At 45.2% G+C, this 19,858-nt stretch overlaps 3 protein-coding genes across 3 annotated transcripts; 2 read left to right on the top strand and 1 right to left on the bottom strand.

The window, feature by feature from the left end:
- The first annotated feature begins 52 nt into the window (after nucleotides 1–52).
- Nucleotides 53–4,430, top strand: ecsit (ECSIT signaling integrator). The gene is made up of 8 exons (XM_083674204.1): nucleotides 53–152; nucleotides 505–675; nucleotides 828–1,230; nucleotides 1,515–1,738; nucleotides 1,831–1,888; nucleotides 2,101–2,249; nucleotides 2,439–2,544; nucleotides 2,712–4,430. The coding sequence occupies exons 2-8, from the start codon at nucleotides 526–528 to the stop codon at nucleotides 3,011–3,013; spliced, it is 1,392 nt and encodes a 463-aa protein (XP_083530330.1). The 5' UTR covers nucleotides 53–152; nucleotides 505–525; the 3' UTR covers nucleotides 3,014–4,430.
- A 138-nt stretch (nucleotides 4,431–4,568) lies between these two features.
- On the bottom strand, nucleotides 4,569–13,461 carry LOC310807639 (uncharacterized protein). Its single transcript, XM_083674192.1, has 8 exons — nucleotides 13,375–13,461; nucleotides 8,857–12,380; nucleotides 7,549–8,433; nucleotides 7,292–7,347; nucleotides 7,141–7,196; nucleotides 6,668–6,991; nucleotides 6,283–6,397; nucleotides 4,569–5,995 (listed from the first exon to the last, which is right to left on the bottom strand). The coding sequence occupies exons 2-7, from the start codon at nucleotides 12,304–12,306 to the stop codon at nucleotides 6,291–6,293; spliced, it is 4,878 nt and encodes a 1,625-aa protein (XP_083530318.1). The 5' UTR covers nucleotides 12,307–12,380; nucleotides 13,375–13,461; the 3' UTR covers nucleotides 4,569–5,995; nucleotides 6,283–6,290.
- A 1,203-nt stretch (nucleotides 13,462–14,664) lies between these two features.
- Nucleotides 14,665–17,819, top strand: zfta (zinc finger translocation associated). The gene is made up of 5 exons (XM_083684325.1): nucleotides 14,665–14,814; nucleotides 15,334–15,846; nucleotides 16,186–16,515; nucleotides 16,706–17,203; nucleotides 17,319–17,819. The coding sequence occupies exons 1-5, from the start codon at nucleotides 14,676–14,678 to the stop codon at nucleotides 17,816–17,818; spliced, it is 1,980 nt and encodes a 659-aa protein (XP_083540451.1). The 5' UTR covers nucleotides 14,665–14,675; the 3' UTR covers nucleotide 17,819.
- The last annotated feature ends 2,039 nt before the right edge of the window (nucleotides 17,820–19,858 follow it).

Genomic DNA, 19,858 nt, shown 5'->3' with positions numbered 1-19,858 from the left:
GAAGTTTGGCGTCTGTGTTGCGGGGGAAGAAAACAGAATTGAACCAGGAAATGCAGTCGCACCGGCGTTTTAACATGGAGGTCCCCATGCAAAGACATGTCTGAAGGAGACTTGTTACGAAGGCACGTAATCGCACCTTCCCATTTACCAGTGTAAGTATTGACAGGTATTGTCACTCAGTCACGGACAACAAGGGACATAGCTGTTACAGTACTTTGATGTTGGAGTAGTATTACGAAACATACAATGTTTTCCTCAGTGCTAGCTAATGCCAGTGTTGTCAGACGATAGACCAACGTTGAAGATCGCAGAGCTTAATGTGAAGAGTCAACTCAGATGTACACTTGCAGGATAATAAAAGAGGTGTTCCTTTCAGAACAGCAGATCTAGCTATAATGCAATGCAAATCACCTGATTTAGTTTTGGCTTGTACACTGATACAGATGCATGCAATACTGTGGTTATCATGTCACATCTTTCATGATGCTGTTTTCTCTCTTGTAGGATCCACATGATGCATGTATCATGAACTGTGCTCGCTGTCTATTACGGCTCCAGAGTAATGGGTTCCTGGCCCCCTCTGTCAGAGCAGCCTCTCAGTATGCTGCCCTGCTCCAGCCAGCTCTAGTACAGTCTCTAACACATTCTCTAACACCACACAGAACCTGTGGCCTGGTAAGTGTAACTTGTATGCCCTCTTTATAGATGTCTTGATAGATGTCACAGATAATCACGTAGACATTTGACACCTTGATGCTTTGTTGCTATGTTGGGTAGCAACAGTGTTGATAACTGCCCTGAAGATGCATTTTGCTTAACATTAACAGGCACTGAGACGTTTCCATAGCAGCCCTGGGTGTGCTAAGAGCCAGCCCATAACCACAGACCAAGATGAGGAGGATGAGGGTATAAAAAAGTCAATGGTCACCCATGACGACCTGTTTGAAAGGGTTGCCATGGAGGCCAAGACTAAGGCCACTTTTAACAGAGTGGTGGATGTCTTCACTAAGAGGGACATACGGCGGCGGGGTCATGTAGAGTTCATTTACGCGGCTTTAAAGAAGATGCCAGAGTTTGGTGTGGAGCGGGACCTCGTGGTCTATAACAAGCTGTTGGATGTTTTCCCCAAGGAAGTGTTTGTGCCCAGGAATTTTATTCAGCGCATGTTCAACCACTACCCTCGACAGCAAGAGTGCGGAGTGCAACTGCTAGAACAGATGGAGAACTATGGTGTGTGTGTGTGTGTGTGTGTGTGTGTGTGTGTGTGTGTGTGTGTGTGTGTGTGTGTGTGTGTGTGTGTGTGTGTGTGTGTGTGTGTGTGTGTGTGTGTGTGTGTGTGTGTGTGTGTGTGAGTTTGAAAGAGAGTGTGCGTGAGTGTGTGTTGAACTGCATGAGTGTGTGTGATTGGGCCTATAGTTTAGATGGTCTTTCAGAGAACGGTTATTTAAATCATTACACCATGTACCTGTTCTGTCTGGTCATTTACAAGCTGCTTTGTGTTATTTTCTCATCAGGTATCATGCCAAATGTTGAGACTAAAGTCCTGCTGGTCCAGATCTTCGGGGATAAGAGCCACCCTATGAGGAAGTACCAGCGCATCATGTACTGGTTCCCCAAGTTCAAACATACAAACCCTTTCCCCATCCCCCTTCACCTGCCAGAAGACCCTGTGGACCTGTCCCGCCTCAGTCTAACCCGCATCGCTAACGACTTGGACGCCAAGGTTGTTGTCTACCAGGTACAACTGGGATCTGTTCTTCCTCCCTCCGCTCCTGTATCAAACTTATAGTTGGGGTAGATTAAATAATCTATTTATCTCATTCTTTCCAGATGCCGTCCACTGACATCTCAGAGGCAGGAGAAGAGATTACTCTCCCACACATCATAGGTACAATAATCACTTTTCTAAAATGTTGTATTGTTGTTTTAAGATGGCACTCATTAGATGATCCATTGTGTTGTTTCTGTTTTTCTGTTGTAAGCACTTTGTGACAATTGTATTGTAAAAAAGGACATACAAATACATTTGATTTGATTTGACCTTTGTTGTTTGTTGTGACCCTTGTTGATCCCAGCCTCTCTTCTCCTCCCCTGTGTTAGGGATCCAGAGCCCAGACCAGATGGAGTTGCTGGCCAAGCATAGTCCCAACAGGCCTGTGTTTGTAGAGGGCCCCTTCCCCCTGTGGCTGAGGAAGACCTGTGTCTACTACTACATCCTCAGATCAGACCCACTGCCCCCCCAGGAGAAGGTGTGGAACTCTGGCCCTTTGCAACATTGTCAACAGAACGATTGCATGTTGTGTGTTTGTTAATGGTATATTTCAAAGGAATTACTGAGAATGTCATACAGTATATTTATAATGTGTATAATAGTACAAGTACTAATTGCATTCCCAATATAAGTAAACAAATGTATTCCCACTTTTCTACTTTGTCAGGTGGAGGAGCCTTATGACCCGGAGAGATGTTTCGACTACCCTCTGCAGCTGGACCTGGATTTAGACCGTGACCTTGGGGATGATGAGAGCTTTGATGTGGACGATGGTAAAATGATGAATCACCCAGGAACAATTCAATTCAACTTAATAAAGCTGTATTTGTTCCATAAGGAGCAGTTGTGCTGGCCAAAGGTGCATGAATTTGAAACAGCAGTGAATATGTGGCATGTGTATAGTAAGTGTTAACAGAGGATGTTTTGTGTTTTTCGGCAGTGGACGAAGGCAATGTGTTTGCCATGTGTATGACGGGGCAGGGGGACCAGGCCACCCTGAACCAGTGGATCTCAGGCCTGCAGGAGAACAACTCCATCCTGGGCCGCATACCCACACTGTTCCGCCTGGAGGCTGGCCCCCGGGAGCTCCAGGGAGTGGCAGACCCAGACCCAGGGCACAGCTATGGCTCTGGCCCAGAGACAGAGACCCAGGCCAAAGAAGATTCTCGGCCCCAGCCTGACCTAGAATATAAGCCTGCTGTGGAGGAGGAGCATCGCCGTAGCCAGGGGGTGAAGCAGTGAACAGCACAGGACTATGACAATGGCTATGCCACAGCCCATTTCATCAAAGATGCTATCTGGAGAATTTGCCATGCAATCGCCAAGCATTCATGTTTAAGTCTGGTTATCACCTGATGTCACCAGATTTCAATTGGAAACTGTAACCTAAACATGTGATGATGTGTATTCAATATAGTTAACTCATGTATGACTTACCATTAGCATACAAGTTGTATGTCTTCTGTCTTACCATTGTCTTATGTCAGGTGTCATTCTAGCGCAACGCCGCTTCACCTGAACTACAGTGTGTAACAGAGTCATGCTATCTGTCGGAAGACAATGCATACAAGTCTGAAACTAAACTGAGGTGAACTTGATCAAATACTGTAGGTAATATGTATGTAACCTGATGCTATTCAGATAAACTAATTTAATGTTGCTTTAAGAATGCCTTTGTCAAGATTTCTTGAATTTCATGAATTTGCGTCAAGAAAGTCTCAAACCAACAGGAAACAATACATTATTTATTCTGCTTTGTCTTTTGTCTCTTATAGTTTATAAGCAATTGTAATGTAAATGTGTCAGAAGATGGGTATGCTAGCATAACTGTACAGCACAATGGCATGCTTTTCCCCCACAACTCACACACTGGATACAAGGAATGGCCAGCAAGATAGTGTTGAGGAGTGAATCAATTGTTTGCCTTACAAGGGAACAGTTCTGTTTGTATACTTAAAGCATAAGCAAATTCAAAGCAAAAGCAAATCTCCCAGTTTGGAACTTTGCACCCTCATGGACACAAAAGACATTTCTATACTGAGGCCTTTGCACACCTTTATTTGCAGAGTTACTTTCATGGTAAATATGCCTGACCCGAGTTATGTTTAACATTTGACAGTGTGTTTAGTGAATATTGCACATTGTTAATCCCCATTGTCGATAGATATATGTGATAGACATTTCCTCCTTAGTTTCCCACCTCACATTAAGTCATAGAATCACTTTAAAGGTACAAAAGGGTTTATTAGTACCAAAAAGGCATTGGCACATTACATGGAAACAACTCAGAAGTACATTCGTACAGCATGGTCAGCTTCAGCTGTTCATTTACAGCTATGGCTGTACAAGATTTTAGTTTTTAGTTTTATTACAGTACATTCTGTTTTCAATGCATTTCTCAGTCTGTTTAGCTAACAAAAAACTGACTTCCAAAGTGTTGTGCTATAGGCCATTACCTGTATTTCATCAGCATATTAGAGAACCAATAACATGTCAAATTGTAATCCCTTATACACCTCTTACGTACATCTGTTTCAAACCCCTCACATCCAAGCAGGCTATTGGATCTTACCTGTACAGATAATTAAAAAAAAAGAGACTATTTTTGAAGTATTCAATATGCCTATAATCACCAATAATTGATTGTTTAATCAGGGAAACATTAAATTATAATAAATAAACAAAAATGTATTTGCCACTGGTTGATTGTTCAGACTAAACAGAAATTGAAAGATCAAGACTAAGTAAATATGAATCAGATCAGAAGACTGTGAGTACCAATAAAATGATGACATAATAATAATAATAAATTTATTTGTATAGCACTTTTCTCAGTATTCAAAGACACTACATTCCATGTGATGTGGTCTCTGGAGTGGGTTCTAGTGAGCAAGCAGGCAGCTGAGTTCTGAACATGTTGGAGTCTGTTAAGGACTGTTGGTGGCCCCAAAAACAACACTTGCAGTATTCCAGCCTGGAGGTAACAAACGCATGGATGAGGATCTCTGCATCACTGAAGATGATATAAAATACATAAGAGTATTGATATTTCAATTACCCTTAAACATAACTTAAATACTCATATTTACAGTGCAGACATGCATACATTTCCCATAAATCACCATTAGAATAAACATGGTTCAAACTAGAAAGTATTTTTGTACATTCCAGAAAGATGTTATAAAGCTAACTGAAAAAGCATGTCAAAGAAGTATGTTGAAGATTCAATGTCACAGACAGTATAGTGCATCAATGGCATATACATCTGCAAAAGATTATGATCAGCGCTTACAGTATAAGAGCATATTTAGAATACTCCCATGCAATGACTCCCCTATGAAAGGGTAGACTGTTCTGTTGGTCTTGGACCTGAATAACAAATTATTGTAGAAAACTTTATACAAAACTGATAGGAATTGTCAGAAATATTAAATAAACATACAGTAGTGAAATTATAAAAAATGTTTACATACAGGCAAATATCAATAATCAAACAACTGATCACCATAGTGTAGTAGACCATTTCAATGGGCGCTTTTTTTTACATAGCAATAATGGGCAATCAAATTGCGAATGTATATTTCCAGATCCACTATTCGTGGTTAAAACGTATTGGTCCTATAGCATTGAGGTGTTAGACCATCTCATTCAGACATGAAAGCATCACGTATCTCACATATGAGCTCCCTCATGCTGATCCTTGGCAGGATGGATATCCTGGGATGGTAAAACTCCTTCAATATGGAACTGATTAGAGGCATATAATTGGATTTTCATACACCTGAAAATGACCCATTGGTGTTGACGGCGAGATAACCCTGACTGTGCAGTAGGTTTCATACAGCACCAAGACCCAGTGACATATCAGAAGACCTACATGGTAGAGACTGATGATCACAACAAAACTGCACTTTCAAAAACAGCAGGGGGAGTACATTCGTGTGTGTGTGTGTGTGTGTGTGTGTGTGTGTGTGTGTGTGTGTGTGTGTGTGTGTGTGTGTGTGTGTGTGTGTGTGTGTGTGTGTGTGTGTGTGTGTGTGTGAATCCCTACACAGGTAGTCAGTTTCAAGTTTACCCTTAGTGTAAGTAAACAAAATGTTCTGTATAAAAATAAAAACAATAAATACGCATAAAAGAAATCAGTAGTGAAGTCAAACTTCTTCCACTTCTCACAATGGTCTTCTTTGTTGTTTTATGCTGTCTGACATTTACTCCTTTGTGCTTCTGCAAATTAAGACAGATAGTATTTAAATATGTAATGAAAACTGAAGAGTTAGACAAAAAAATGTCTGAAAACTGGATTCTTACTGTATATTTGCCCATAGTAAAAGAGAGGATGAAAGACTGATGCAATATCTTGGTACTGTAACTCCTTGCTTTACATGTTGTAAACCCTTGATATTCATCACATAAACTAACGGGGGGGGGGGGGGGGGTAGGTTTAGGGTTAGGGTACTTAGGGGGGTACTTTTCCATGTGTCTAAGCTTTAAGCAGTGTTTAAAATTCTCACCTTTGCTCTCAGAGCCTTTTGGTGACTTTGGTTTTGGAGACGTTGTTTTTCAGGTGTGATGACTCGTCAGTATCAACCACCACTTCAACCTCTGCTGGGAGGTCTGCACTGTCCCCTGAAATAACATTCAGATCACATCAGGGACCTCATCTTACTAGATCTACTATAGGATGACACCAGGCTTGAGTTTGCATTAAAAAGTACTGTTTACTTGATACTAATTTTCACCACCAGTGCTGTCAAACAGATTGCTTTCCAACTCTAGCTCAAATAAAGTGCACAAAACAAACTCCCAAAATGTGTATGCATGTCTCAGGAGCCATCTACACTATGCAGTGCATGTCTGCAGTGTTCGTTCTCTGTCCTGTGTGTCCCATTACTGTACCTGTCAGTGCCCCGCTGTGCTGCTGCAGCTGGCTGGTGAAAAAGCGCTCCCGTCTGGACACCTGCTCGTCCCAGGCCTCCAGGATGCGCCTGCGCTCTGGGGGCTCCAGGGTCAGGGTGTCTGGGTGGGCCTCCTCGATGTGGGCCCGCACCCCCTCCAGGCTGTGGGAGTACTGGAGCTCCCCACACACCATGCACACCAGCAGCTGGTTGAGGGGGTCGTGGTCCATGAGGTAGCGGTTCCTCCACAAGGCATCAGAGATGGGGGCGCCAGAGAGGCCATCCTCATCACCGTCAGCGTCTGGGAAAAGGAGTTCTGCTTCGTCTAGGGGAAGAGGGTGGCATTGTGACAATCAGTGTACGTTGAAGAGGGCAACAGGGTTTATCCTAAGAAAGGCTATTACTAAACAGCCATAACTACATGCATTGATCTTATGCAGTACTAACATGCTGGTAATGTCAATTAATGTATACCTTCTATGGGTTCCATATGGCTTGAGTCAGGAAAGTAGCCCAGGTCTGTGGAAGAGCTATGAGAGAGAGAAGGACATCACAAAACGCTTAGTACCAACACACATGTTGAGATAGAAAACAAAACCAAAGAGCTGCCCAATAATTGTCTCACCTCAGAAGTAGGTCAGAGTCCTCTGAGGAGTTGATCCACTGACCAGCCTCCTGCCCCTTTGGTAGAGCAAAAAAGATAGTTACACTTTCAATGAATTGTTGATGCCGATTGCTACATGGTACAATGATTTCATTATTTTTAATTGCAGAATGTTACAGCGAGCCCTAATGGCAGGCGAGCGGGAAAAATACATAGTGAACCATCCCATTTCTACATTAAGGAGTCAAATTTGAAACATTCACCATTTAAAACCTTACCTGTGTCTCCAGCCCCTCCTGCATGTCTTGAGCAGGGAGAATGGTCCTCCAGTTGACCGAGGCTCTCTTTTGTGTCAGATCCCTATCCTTCATGGCCTTACGGGCCCTCTGCTCCTTCTTCTTCACCCTCCAGTACTCCCTCTTCCTCCTCAGCGTCTCCTCCTCTGATTCACCTGGCACAGGCTTCGGGGGACCAATGGGGCTTTTGCTGAACCCCTGCATGGCAGGTGATGGTACATTCCTACTCTGGGGAATCTGAGTAGTGGGATACTTAATCACACACTGTGTTGGGTTAAAAGAGGATGTTTGAGTGGATGGTTGGATGGGTAAAAGCTTGATGCTGGACAGTGGGTTGGCTGAGGGTGTGAGAGTAGGGGTGAGGGCGGTGTCTGTGTTGGTGGTCTCCTGCACTTGCAGTCTCCACTTCCTAACCCGAGGCGAATCAGGGCTGGAACCCGGGGCCACTTCCTGCTGGCTCTCCACCAATAGCAGCCTACCCTCCTTCCCCTCACCCAGGGGAGGTAAAGTGACATCAACCCCTGCAGGGTGAGACACAGAACTGAAGCTAAGAGATGTTTGTGGGGAATCTACTACCATGTCAGCCTGCTGCCCAAGAGCTGAATTGGATATGGTGTTGCAGTTAATAGGAGGTTTGAGCTCTAGTGTATCAGATGGCTGTCCAACATTAGAGGTGTTGGGGCTCACTACTAGAAGTGTGGGGATGTTGGTGACCGTAGTGAGGCTTGCGTGAGCCCCAAAGACAGATGGAGACACGGGTTGGAGGAAGGGGGTGGTTGATGGTTGGAGTGATGGTGTTACTTGTGGACTAAAACCCCCTCCTCTCTGCCCTGGCCCCTGAGTCTTGATAATAAGGAGATTAGAAGCCTAAGAGAAAAACAACAATGATAACTTACAGATGATATCTATTATTACACAATACACAATTGAAATAATAGTCATTTGATTGATGTTTTACATATTTATAAATAGTTGCTGTGAGTGTTCATGTTTGTCCTGTTTTCAGAAACAGTCTAGCTCCCCCTCCCTCTTTTTTTGTTGCTTAAGTGTCAAATGCCACAAAGAGGGTCATGGTATGAAGTTTCAACTGTACTGGACAATGGCCCTGACCAGGACACACTGTGCTTCTGGATTAGATCTATTACTAACATATTGAATTTGAAATGCACAGCAAATGACAAAAATATTGTGGACAAAACACATTAAATCTACACTATACACTTTAAATCTAAAAATCTGAACTGATATTGTGTTACATTATAAATAAAACAATACAAATAATGTACCCACCTGCTGTTGATGTTGTAGTTGTTGTTGATGTAGAGGCTGGTGGTGTAGCTTTGGAAGTTCTGGGGAGCAACAGTGGTGTTGGCCCTCTCTTTTGGCACGCAGCCTCTGGGCTCTGCGGGGGAGAGGCAGGGGTAGGCTGCTGGAGGCTGCCATGTGGGTACAGGAGTGTGTGGTTGTGTGAGAGGGTTCAGAGGGAGGATGTGAGGGAACTTGGAGAGAGAGGGCATCAGGGCAAGAGGGGACAAGAGAGGGAGCCTCATTGGACAGAGGAGAGTCCTTAGGATTAGGGCTTAGTGGATGAGTGGATGCCTGGAGGGACGTTTGGGCATCAGTGTCCATGTGCCAGCTTTTGACTTCTAACGATAAGTCACCAGCTATGGGGACCTTCTCATCTTCTAGGGAGAGTAGAGGTAGATTTGGCTTGACCTCCAGCTCAGTGGCCTCCTCAGAGATAAAGGCCTCAGGCTCATTTTTACAGGGAACCTGCTCTGTTTTACAGTCAGTTTGTTCACCACAGTCAGTTACAGTACTGAGTGATTCCTCCAGGAGCTTCTTCATAGAGGCCACGGCTAGGAGAGTGGTGGCCTGGCTATCTGCACTCAAGGCTGGGTCTGGCTCTGGCTGTTGTGGCTGTGGCTCTGGAGGTGGTGGAGACAGTGATAGTGGGGGTTTGATATCTACACAGATGGGTTGTTCTGACTGAGGGCATGGGTCATCTACTGTGGTTGATTCTTCCTCCTGTTTAATCTCATTTGACTGTGAAGCAATGGATACACTGGTGTTGGAGAGGGGCTTTACATTCAGTGTGTGGTTGACAGAAGTGTTAACATTGGGGTTGACCTCTGTAACCCTTCGAACTGGTTTTCTCTGTGTGGCTGTGTTTCCCCTGGCTTGTAAAAGAGCTTGCTTTAGCCTGGCGGCACGAGCTGCTCTCTGCTCTCGTTTCTTCACCCTCCAGTACTCCCTCTTCTTAGCCATTCTCTCCTCCTCTGTTAGCTCAGGACCCAAGTTAAGGGCCGAGGATGATGCTGCAGAACCTGTGAAAGTCATCTGCATAACACAACTAGCTGGCTTTGGCCCCGCCATAGGCACACTTGGAAATGTGTTTTGAACACTTTGAGGGTGACTGAGTGAGATATGACTCTGAGGCTGGACGAGTGTGTGTGAACTAGTGAGGTTTTGATGTGTGTTGTAAAATGGAGCCCGTGGTCTAACTGAAACTAGCCTGGGGGGCTTTGTGATTGACATGCCAATGGGAGGACGGGTGATTTTCACTTGAGCTTGGTGGAGGGGAGGGGGTGGGGGGTTGACCCGTATATGGTTAACTAACACCACGTTTCTAGAGGGATCACTAATGGGACTGGGAAGTGGTTGGGATTGTTGGTGTGTATTGGTATTTGTGGTGGGAAATTTGTGAATATCACCTCCAGTCGCTGCCATCCTGAGGTCACATGAAACCTGGGGAATGTTAATGGTCACTGTGCCATCTTCTTTGATGAACCCTCCAATCGTCTCTGAGGCGCTAGTGAGGGTGTTTCCTGTGGGCTGTGGAACAGTGTTGCAGCCTGCTGTCCTGGCCTTACGCATCTCCTGGAGTATGCTCTGGTAGCGTTTAACTCGTCGCATGAGTGCGTCCCTCTCTTTCATCTTGGCTTTCACCTCCACCGACAGCTTGGCTCTCTGCTCCCGCTTTTTAACGCGCCAGTATTCCCGCTTCCTAGCTGCCCTCTGCTCGGGGCTCTCCAGTGGGTCCTCTCTGGGAGAGTTGCGGGTTGTAAAGGCTGTGGCGTGAGAGGGGGATTTCCTCGTGCTCCTCTGACCCAGAAAATTCCTTTGGGTTTCAATGAACCTCTGTCTCGGTGTTTTAGAACGAGCCATCCCTCGGCTAGCAATAGAAAACTGTATGTGACCTGGGAGCCTTCTGCTTGGTTCCCCTGAGAGTTTAAAACCAATGAGACTACTTGCAATAGCGGTCTGTGTCTCTACTTTCAGCTGACCTGACTGTTGATTATGGTTGACTGTTGTTAGCTTAGCCACACTTGACTGTGATTCCTCATACTCTTTTTTGACAGTGATGCTAGTGTGTTTAGGCACAGAGCAGGACACTGCTACGGCCCTGGCGTTCTTCAGCAGGCGTCCAGCTGATGTAAATGGGGTCCTGACCCTGCTACCACACTGCCTCTGGCCCTCTCTGCTCAAAGTGGATGGAGGACGTTCAAGAACCATGCTGGTTGGATGTGCTGCTCTCTGCATTGCCACCTCTACACTCTGTGTCCTCTCTCTGCCCTTTGCTAACCTGACTGCCTGCTTCGCCCTCTGTTCTCTCTTCTTAATACGCCACTGCTCTCTACGCTTGGCGGCTCTCCCCTCTTCACTTTCTGGTACAGCTGATGTTTCACTGATATCTCTAACCAAGGAACTCTTTTTCCCACTTAACTGTGTTGCGTTTGCCACTCTGGCCCCTGGTCTGTGAACTAGGACAGGGGCAGACTGAGTGGTTGTTATATTCATTCCTTTTGCAACAGCGGTTAGCGTTATAGGCTGAATACGCACTGTAACTGGTGATGTATTTAACACATTGGGACCTGATGCCCCACAGGTTGCCAGATGCTGCTGAGTTGACACTACAGAGGAGCCTCCATTGAGAAAAATCATTCCACCCTGTGGTTGGCGAGGTGCAGGGCCAGACGGTCGCACTGTTACTCTGACTTGAGGCACTGAGGAGCCACTGTTGAGCAGAGCTCCATTAGGTTTGGCTGAGGTAACTGTTCCACTCATAGCTCCCCCTGCTGGGGAGCATTTCACAGCTGTCTTGCAGACCACTGCACCCTTTTCTGGGCCTGCGTTTGACACTTGGAACTGAGGCAAGACTTTGTTGAGCTTTATCCTCTGAAACCACCTCTCCTTTTGGTTTTGACCTGCTACTTCAGTTTGTTCTCCCACCCCCCTATTGTGATTACGATGATGGGAGAGAGCAGAAGCGTTTCCCTTTGAAAAAGATTTAGATTCATCTCCTGCATCCACTTGGTAGGACCCATCACTATTCAACAGAGGGGGGCCAGAGACTGCTATGGAGCGGGAGGCACTGGAATTCAACACCATGGAGGTTGGGGGCCCATGAACTGTGTTGTTGACCGAGAGTTTATTCCCTCTATTTGTTGATTTTGGTCTCTCCCTCTTCTTTGACAGCTTGGCTCTCTGCTCTCGTTTCTTGGTCCTCCAGTACTCTCTCTTTTGGGCGAGGGTGGCATCATCGTACTCCGAGGCTGGCCTGTAGCGCTGAGACCGTGAGCTGACAGTCCCTCCTACTCCCTTTGTGGTTGGCATGCTGACTGCTAGGTCACCTCCAGGTACAGTGCTGACTGACTCCTCGTGCATCCCACTCTCCTTGGTCCAATGTGCTCCAGGACTGGAAAACATATCATCCATGTTGTAAGCTATCAGTGGCATCCTAGGTTAGGGCCATCTTCCATTTCTGATGAATACCCACCATATCTCGATGACTTCACCTAGGAAGATGCAAGCTGGAGAGGAGATATGAATGAATATGAACAACATGCTTAGCAAGACAATAGAGGATTATTTCCCACATACAACTAAATACTTCCCATAGGCTTTGGCGAGTTGGATTGTCAGCTTTCACCCCTTACTATACTGTGTTTCTGTTGAAAGTTTAGATAACTAAATGATATCTAAGGCAAGAAGCATTTCTCTAAACAGTATAAAAACTGGTGACTGAGTGGATTAAAGTCAGCCATGCAAATCCATTGCTTTTGGCATGAATTAATGCAATATATGGTGAATGTTTTACTAAAGATTGGTTAAGTGTATACACAGAGACAGAATAAACTAGCTAACCCATCATATTTCTAAATGATCTACATTAAGATTTTTTTTTTTTATTGGCTACAATGCCCAAGTGACAAATTAATAATGTAATGATACAGCCTACCAGATAATTTGGGTACAATAACAAACATTGTTAGAGAATATTGAAGCATCCCACATAGAATGTACAGGTCTTCAGTGTAAGGATTGTAAAACACATTTTCTTAGAAGACAAACCTGATCTTTGCCGGGGAATCTGAAACGCTTCCAAAAATGTACGTTGTCTGACAGCGTGCACAACAAGCACAACCAGGAAGCGAAAATAACACTGTCCCTTTAAATCCTGTCCCTCAATCTATCACAAATTATTTCTGTCGCGAGCCATTTTTCATTCTTTATTTTCTGTCATATGTGTTAAAAACGCTGTGTAACGAAGCGTGCCCAAGCAAAGCGACGGATTCCTACGAAAAGTGGCCATAAATGAGACACAATTCGTAATATTCATGCCTCTACAAGCGTTGTCTCTACAATCGTACAATGGACAAGCTCTTCTTCCTCCTCTGTCCACAAGGACTGGCGGCTGTCTGTATGTGTGTTCCTTGTCTAAATGAATCGAAAAGCATATATCTAAGCAAGCAGTGTTAAAGCAGGATGGTTGGAAATGTGTGAAAAAACATGCATATGCATTACCTGATAGTTACACCTAACTTTCCGGGACAGTTTGTTAACGTTTGGACAGATATTCTGTCAGGACACTGCAGCTACTTTCCGCGAGCCAGCCTTAGCTGCCTTGACAACGGTGAAAAGTACCAGGATGTGGGACCTTGATGCTTGTGTGTAGACTGCGTGGACAGATACAATCCTCTTAAAGCAGTACACCTCAACAGGGGACTTGGTTTTGTATATTTATACTCTGCGGGATACATTCCAAGACATATGCGGTGAAATGCATCCATGTTATCCATATGCTGCATTGCACAAACTTATTCATCAAATCATATGATTTTCTAATTGGAAACAAAACAACCAGACTCATATAAATCAATTAGAAAATACAGTAAACAGTCATTATCAATCAAAATTGGGAATTTATAGTGCATTTTAAAGATGCAGGTTTTACAGGGTTTTTTTTCGGGTTTTTTTTTGGGGGGGGGGTATGATAGATTGCATGGATTGAACTATACCCACATCTATTTATCCATTACAATTCGTTTTTTTTGGCTAAGATCCTATGTTTGGTATTTAAAAACATTTGACTCTATATCTCACCACACATTTATGAATAGGATGTAATACTTTGATGTGGAAAAGACAGATTTGGACCGATGACTCTGAGTCTATGCTCCAAGGCACAGGAAATCAATTTCAAGGTTAATTTGAAATAAAATGCCATCCTTTTGTCAAACATTTAACAACAGTGAATTTGTTAATCAAGTTTGTCTATATTTTGTATAAACATCTTTATTTATTTTTTTTACCAGAAAACCCCTTTAATATAACCTACTATACTTCATATGTTGACCAATTGCTTTTGCAGTATCAACTGGCACTCACATCTGGCCCCCGGGTGCGTGTCACTGCGTGAATGCCGCTACTGTCTCTTTAAATTTACCCAGGAGCCCCTTAAGGAGCCCCAGGGGCCCCTAGCACGGCTCCCCACCCTGAAGATAAGCAGAGCCTTAAAATACATACAGGAGGCCGCTAAAGCTCACCATAAACAAGAGAGCTTCACACCCGCCGACCCGAAGAAGGATACAGGACCGACCAAATATCGTGCCGATATATGAAAAGTTAACTTGGCTCCAGAGCAGGGCGCGTGGGGGGACGAGGGGCACATTTAGCTAGACAACACGGGCACCTAGAGCGATGGGTACGTTCGCGTTCTAGATTGTTACCAGTCGCGTGCCGAATGATCCTTAAAATATACATTGATTCACTGCTTAGTAAAGGCAACCTGAAGGCATTGTTAAATACTGAAACGTTGCACAGTAATGGAAGAGAAGGAAACGGGAGAGATCGAGCCCGTGGTCCTCCCGTGTGCTGAGCAGACAGATTCTCTGGTCTCATTAATAATAAGCGGAGAGGAGGAAGCGACTGAACAGCAGAGTGACTTGGGACACTGTTCTGGAGGTAAAAAGATTGTAATGTTTTTGTTTAGAGAGTCTGTGACTCAACCCCTAGACCGTCCGCGAGCCTTTGTCACAGTTAATCCGTGTGACGGACAATGCCATCTAGCAGCATGGCCCCTTGTCACAGTGGCTCCACTATAAACAAAGGCAAAATACCATGCTGGCTGCTTGCTATGATGCACAGTCGCCACCCAGCGGAAAACAGCGGTGGCTAAATTACTAAATGGAGTCGCCGCCCCCTTTTTGATGGCTGGGGTGCTGTGCGGAAATAGAATATTGTGAGAATAACACATTTGTGTGAGCCCTCTTACAATCTAACATATTTGTCTAGTTGAATGAGTATCTTAGATTATTTCAGGCTGTATGAAAACAAAAAAAATTGCGATATATCATATCATTTTGTAGCAACATTTAAATTGAGTTTTTTGATATAGAGATATCGGATGTCATAAGAATACACTTGAATAACGCCACAATACAAAAACATATCTCATCTCCTCTAATCTCTCTTGTTCCCTAGAGGAGGACGGTTTGACGAATGGCCATATTGAGGATGAAGCTGAGGGGGACATGGTTACCCCTATCTGCTCTCCTGGCACAAGCTACTGGAGCGTCACAGAGGGTCCCGACTCCCCCTTCCTCCTGTCACCGGTCCCTGGCCCCTCTCAGCGTAAGGAGAGGGTACAACGGGCCTCTCGACCGGGCCTTAGCCGCATCCCCGGCAGGGACCACCGGCGCTACTACCATGAGTACTGGCGCAGCGAGTACCTTATGGACTTCGACCCGCGGCGGCACGGTATGATCTGCATGGTATGCGGGAGCTCCCTGGCCACACTCAAGCTCAGCACCATTAAAAGGCACATCAGGCAGAAGCACCCGGACTCTCTGCTGTGGAGTGTGGCTGATAAGGAGGTGATCCGCTCGGGCTGGGAGAGCCACCTGAGTCTGGAGGGGGGCCAGAGGCCATACTGCTCGGACGTGGGGGCCACACTCGGCCAGGAGGAGCTGCTAGACTGTGCTCACCGCTCCACCGGTGGGTGGTCTTCTTCTCTTGAGACAGGGAATGAGATACTGTGTCTGCCCTAGTTTTTTCTGGATGATTTCTGCTCCTTTCACATGGTGGCAGTATGAGCATGTAATACAATGTGGTGCTATTTTAAGGAGAGTATGATGTAATGGTTTTGTGTCTTGGTTTGGGAGAGGGCTGTTGGTAGAGATGGTCTGAGCTTCATATCCCAGTTGCCTTTGTGTCATTGACCTTGACCTCAGACTTGTATTGATAGATACAGTATGTGATTGTTGCACAGTATTCTATTGATTTATGTTAATGGTCATTTTAATTGAATTTTCTCCTTAACACTACCGCCTATAGGAAAGCCCGGGGCTGTGACTCCCAAATGCCAGCCCCAGTCCCCTACCCCCTCTCCCCCCTCCACAGTGGCCCAGCAGGAGCCCCCCGGCCCCTCGGCACAGACCCTGGAGAGGTACCTGAACGACTCCCTCCACGCCTGGTTCAGACAGGAGTTCCTCATGGAGTACCAGGCAGAGGCGGGCAGGCTAGTGTGTATGGTCTGTGGCAACCAACTGCCCTCCCTCCACCTGGACCACATCAAGAGCCATGTGCTGGACATCCACCCTAACTCCCTGGTGTACAGCTCTGAGGAGAAGCACTGCATCCTACAGACCTGGGCCCAAACACATGGTGAGCACAACTGACTAAAACAAGGAGGGTGATCATTCATTCAGTTGATTTAATATGTTTTATGTGTGTGTCTACACATATCTACACTTGCTTCTGGTCTAATAAGCATTGACATTGACATACAGTTATTCTATGGAGATATTTATTATCGCTATACTCTCTCATTCCTCCCCCATTCTCCCTATATCAGAATCGGACCCTTTGAGAGAGTTCATAAAATCAGAGCCCAACACCAAAGATGAACGGGAGGCTGGGGTGGAGTTCTTCCCCCAGGACCTGGAGACCATCCAGACTGGCTCAGACACTTATACAGATGGTGATGGGGCCTTGTCCCAGGACATGGGTGTGGACGACGATGATGACGATGGTGGTGGTGGTGGTGGTGGAGCCCCAGAGCTCCAGGGCAGCTATCCTCTTCGCCACCCCAGGAGGAGGCGTCTGCGCGGGGGCTTCCCCTGGCGCCTGCGCCTCGACTACCTGGTGGCGTACGGGCCCCAGGGGCGCGGCACCTTCTGCATGGTGTGCTCCCAGGCCCTGCCCGTGGCCAAGGTCAGCAACTTCCGTCACCACATCCAGGAGTGCCACCCAGAGACCACCACCCTCAGCAGGCAGGAGAGGGAGGCCATGGCTGAGGCCTGGAGCAAAGAGACCCCACCCATGGAAGACCAAGCCATGCTCACAAAAGAAGGTAAAGACCAACAGTAGCTATTTTATTTGAAGAAATACATAAAACAGTGACTCAAGTGGTTGAGGTGGTTTTGTGATAGCTCTTTCTCACCCCCTCTTCCCCCTTTCCCTAGCAGAAGTGGACCCCAGTGACATTGTGGCCCACCCCGTTGCGGGAGAGACAGACGAACAGTCCTCTCCAGACAACAACAAAACCACCACCAAGCTCGGCACTGTGAAGAAGGAGGAGGGGGTTGGTGTGAAGGGCATACCCAGGGACAGCACCGCCATGCCCACCTTAGGGGGGAGACACGGGCATTACCCGGGCAAGGACCAGCGGCGGAACTACCAGGTGCGCTGGCGTATGGAGTACCTGATGGACTATGACTGCAGGAGACACGGGCTCATCTGCATGGTGTGCGGGGCCACCCTGGCCACTCTGAAGGTCAGCACCATCAAAAGACACATCCAGCAGGTCCACCCCCACTCTCTAGAGTACGGGCCTGAGGAGAAGCAGCAGGCCCTACTCAGCTACAACCAGACTGCCCTGCACTTCATCCACTCAGATGACTGCTTCTCCTCCCAGGACCACGGACACACAGCACTTAGACAGACTTCCGGTCTCTTTGTCACTTAGGACGGACATAGCCTCATTAGTCAACCAAGGCTTTGGTCAGATCCTCTATCCTTATCCTACAAGTGTGCACTTTTTTACTTTCATTCTCATTGATTAAGAACAAATGGTCTGGTGTAAGAAGATAACATGTTGAAAACAATTATATGGTATGGTAGATTGTCTGTCTGTTAATATGATGTTCATCACCACATACAACCATCTTGTATGTGCATGTTATAGCTAAAATGTACCATTATTTTGATCAGCAAAATAATATCCTGAAGAGGTGCGAGTGGATGCAAATTCTCACCAAAAGTTTTTAAGTAATGGCTTCATGAGGTGGAGTGAACAAGTGCACACTTTGGGGAAGGAGGTTGAAGAATCAGAATGCTTTTTACAAGTCTCTCTTTCTCAGGAAGTAGGAAAACAAGAGGCTTGGTGGAGCCCGTCGTGATTGGCACAGTTGATAGTTGATGTGCCAGCGAACAAAACAGCACTTTTGTCCCAAAAATGTACTTAACCTAGCTTTTTGGTGTGTGTACGTGATTGAATGAGGGGATGTGTTGTGGTTTATCGCTAAAGACAATGAACACCACCTAAAGATGTGATTCAGTTTAGTCAATTAGTCAACTGTCCTCTTTTTTTTCAAGAATATGTTGGGGACATCACTTGTTTCCAATAAGGAAAATGGAAAGCCCCTAATATTCTTCCAGTTCAATGAGATATATTCTGCCAGTGCCAGAGCACTTTTGTTTCACTGGTCTGAACCTATATCTGCTTAGCAAAAAGCTGCACACAAATAACGTATGTAAATATGTTTAATATTTGAACTATGTCCTTTTTTACAAGCACTTTTATGCATCCTGGTTTTTACAAAAGATTTTGTAATAGCAGCAATTTTTTACTTCATAGATCAATGTTCAATTGCTACATAATCATGTAATTTTGCATGGAACTTAAAAATCATGCATGATTGTCAGGGGGATTACCTGTAATGGGTGGGCCACAGTTTATTGGGCTTTTTAATATACAGTAAAGGTGTCATGTGAAGATGGCATCTGTAGCTTTGTTCATATACATATACATATGCCATTTAGCTGACGCTTTTATCCAAAGCGACTTACATTGCAGTGAGTGCATACATTTTTCAGTATATATGTTCATACAAGCGCTCTCATATAATGTTTTCATTTCAATAACTCATGTATAAAGTTTATGCAACAAAATAATCATGGCAACAGTTTGACACATGGCCAAACTGAACACCTCTGTTTGCCCTTAAAGGTGACCTCAGAAATATACTGTAAGTCCCCCTGGAAACGCACAACTCAGGGATTGTCAGCTCTCCATCTATGCCCGCTTGTTTACTTGCTTGTTAGACTGATGTTTACATACATTGGTTGTTATTATTTATCATGGTTAACCAGGTACTGGTGCAACCAGTTTCAAATAGCAGCAACAGCAAAGCGGTTGGGTTCATAGCTGAAACTATAGACAGGCCAACCAGAGTGAATTACAAAAATGACAAACTACACTGTCTGCAGAATGACAATGCTTTACAAGCTTTGGCCTAATAAACTTTCAAAGAACCAAATGTCAGCATTTCTCCAGTTGTTATGTGGAGACAAGGGATATACCAAACCGTCCCTCTCTTCCCCTAACTGCCTGTGTTGATGATGTCATATGGTGGCCCAGTGGTCATTTTGGCTGGCAGGGAAGGGAAAGGAGAGGTGAAATACTAATCTTTTTACATCTGGACTGGGTACATAGGCCCCTCATGGCCACAGAATCAGGTTGATAAAGATTTGTGTGACTCAGCACTTAAGTAATTAATAAAGATGAACATGAAAAATAGGACTTAATTATGACAAAGTATTTGATTAAATAAGTATACATCTTTTTGCAATGCTTTATGTTGTGTGTATGTATGTATGTATGTTCTGTACTGTATGTATGTATGTTCTGCATGTATGTATGCATGTATATGTAAAGGGGACACAATAAAGGACTCTTCGGTGGTACTCTGATGGCTTTGGCAGGGATACAAGCTATGGTCTGCTG

Source organism: Argentina silus (assembly GCF_951799395.1).
Source record: "Argentina silus genome assembly, chromosome: 1".
In the NCBI taxonomy this organism is placed as follows: Eukaryota; Metazoa; Chordata; class Actinopteri; order Argentiniformes; family Argentinidae; genus Argentina; species Argentina silus.
This window is presented reverse-complemented; position numbering and strand designations above follow the sequence as displayed.

Excerpts from the sequence above, each read along its gene's own strand:
- ecsit (XM_083674204.1), top strand. The coding sequence starts at position 526 with ATGAACTGTGCTCGCTGTCTATTACGGCTCCAGAGTAATGGGTTCCTG. Across the intron at positions 1,739-1,830 it reads CCAAGGTTGTTGTCTACCAG|ATGCCGTCCACTGACATCTC; the intron begins GTACAACTGGGA and ends CATTCTTTCCAG. Across the intron at positions 2,250-2,438 it reads CACTGCCCCCCCAGGAGAAG|GTGGAGGAGCCTTATGACCC; the intron begins GTGTGGAACTCT and ends CTACTTTGTCAG.
- LOC310807639 (XM_083674192.1), bottom strand. The coding sequence starts at position 12,306 with ATGCCACTGATAGCTTACAACATGGATGATATGTTTTCCAGTCCTGGA. Across the intron at positions 7,197-7,291 it reads GACTCTGACCTACTTCTGAG|CTCTTCCACAGACCTGGGCT; the intron begins GTGAGACAATTA and ends TCTCTCTCATAG. Across the intron at positions 6,992-7,140 it reads CCATATGGAACCCATAGAAG|ACGAAGCAGAACTCCTTTTC; the intron begins GTATACATTAAT and ends CTCTTCCCCTAG.
- zfta (XM_083684325.1), top strand. The coding sequence starts at position 14,676 with ATGGAAGAGAAGGAAACGGGAGAGATCGAGCCCGTGGTCCTCCCGTGT. Across the intron at positions 15,847-16,185 it reads CTGTGCTCACCGCTCCACCG|GAAAGCCCGGGGCTGTGACT; the intron begins GTGGGTGGTCTT and ends TACCGCCTATAG. Across the intron at positions 16,516-16,705 it reads GACCTGGGCCCAAACACATG|AATCGGACCCTTTGAGAGAG; the intron begins GTGAGCACAACT and ends TCCCTATATCAG.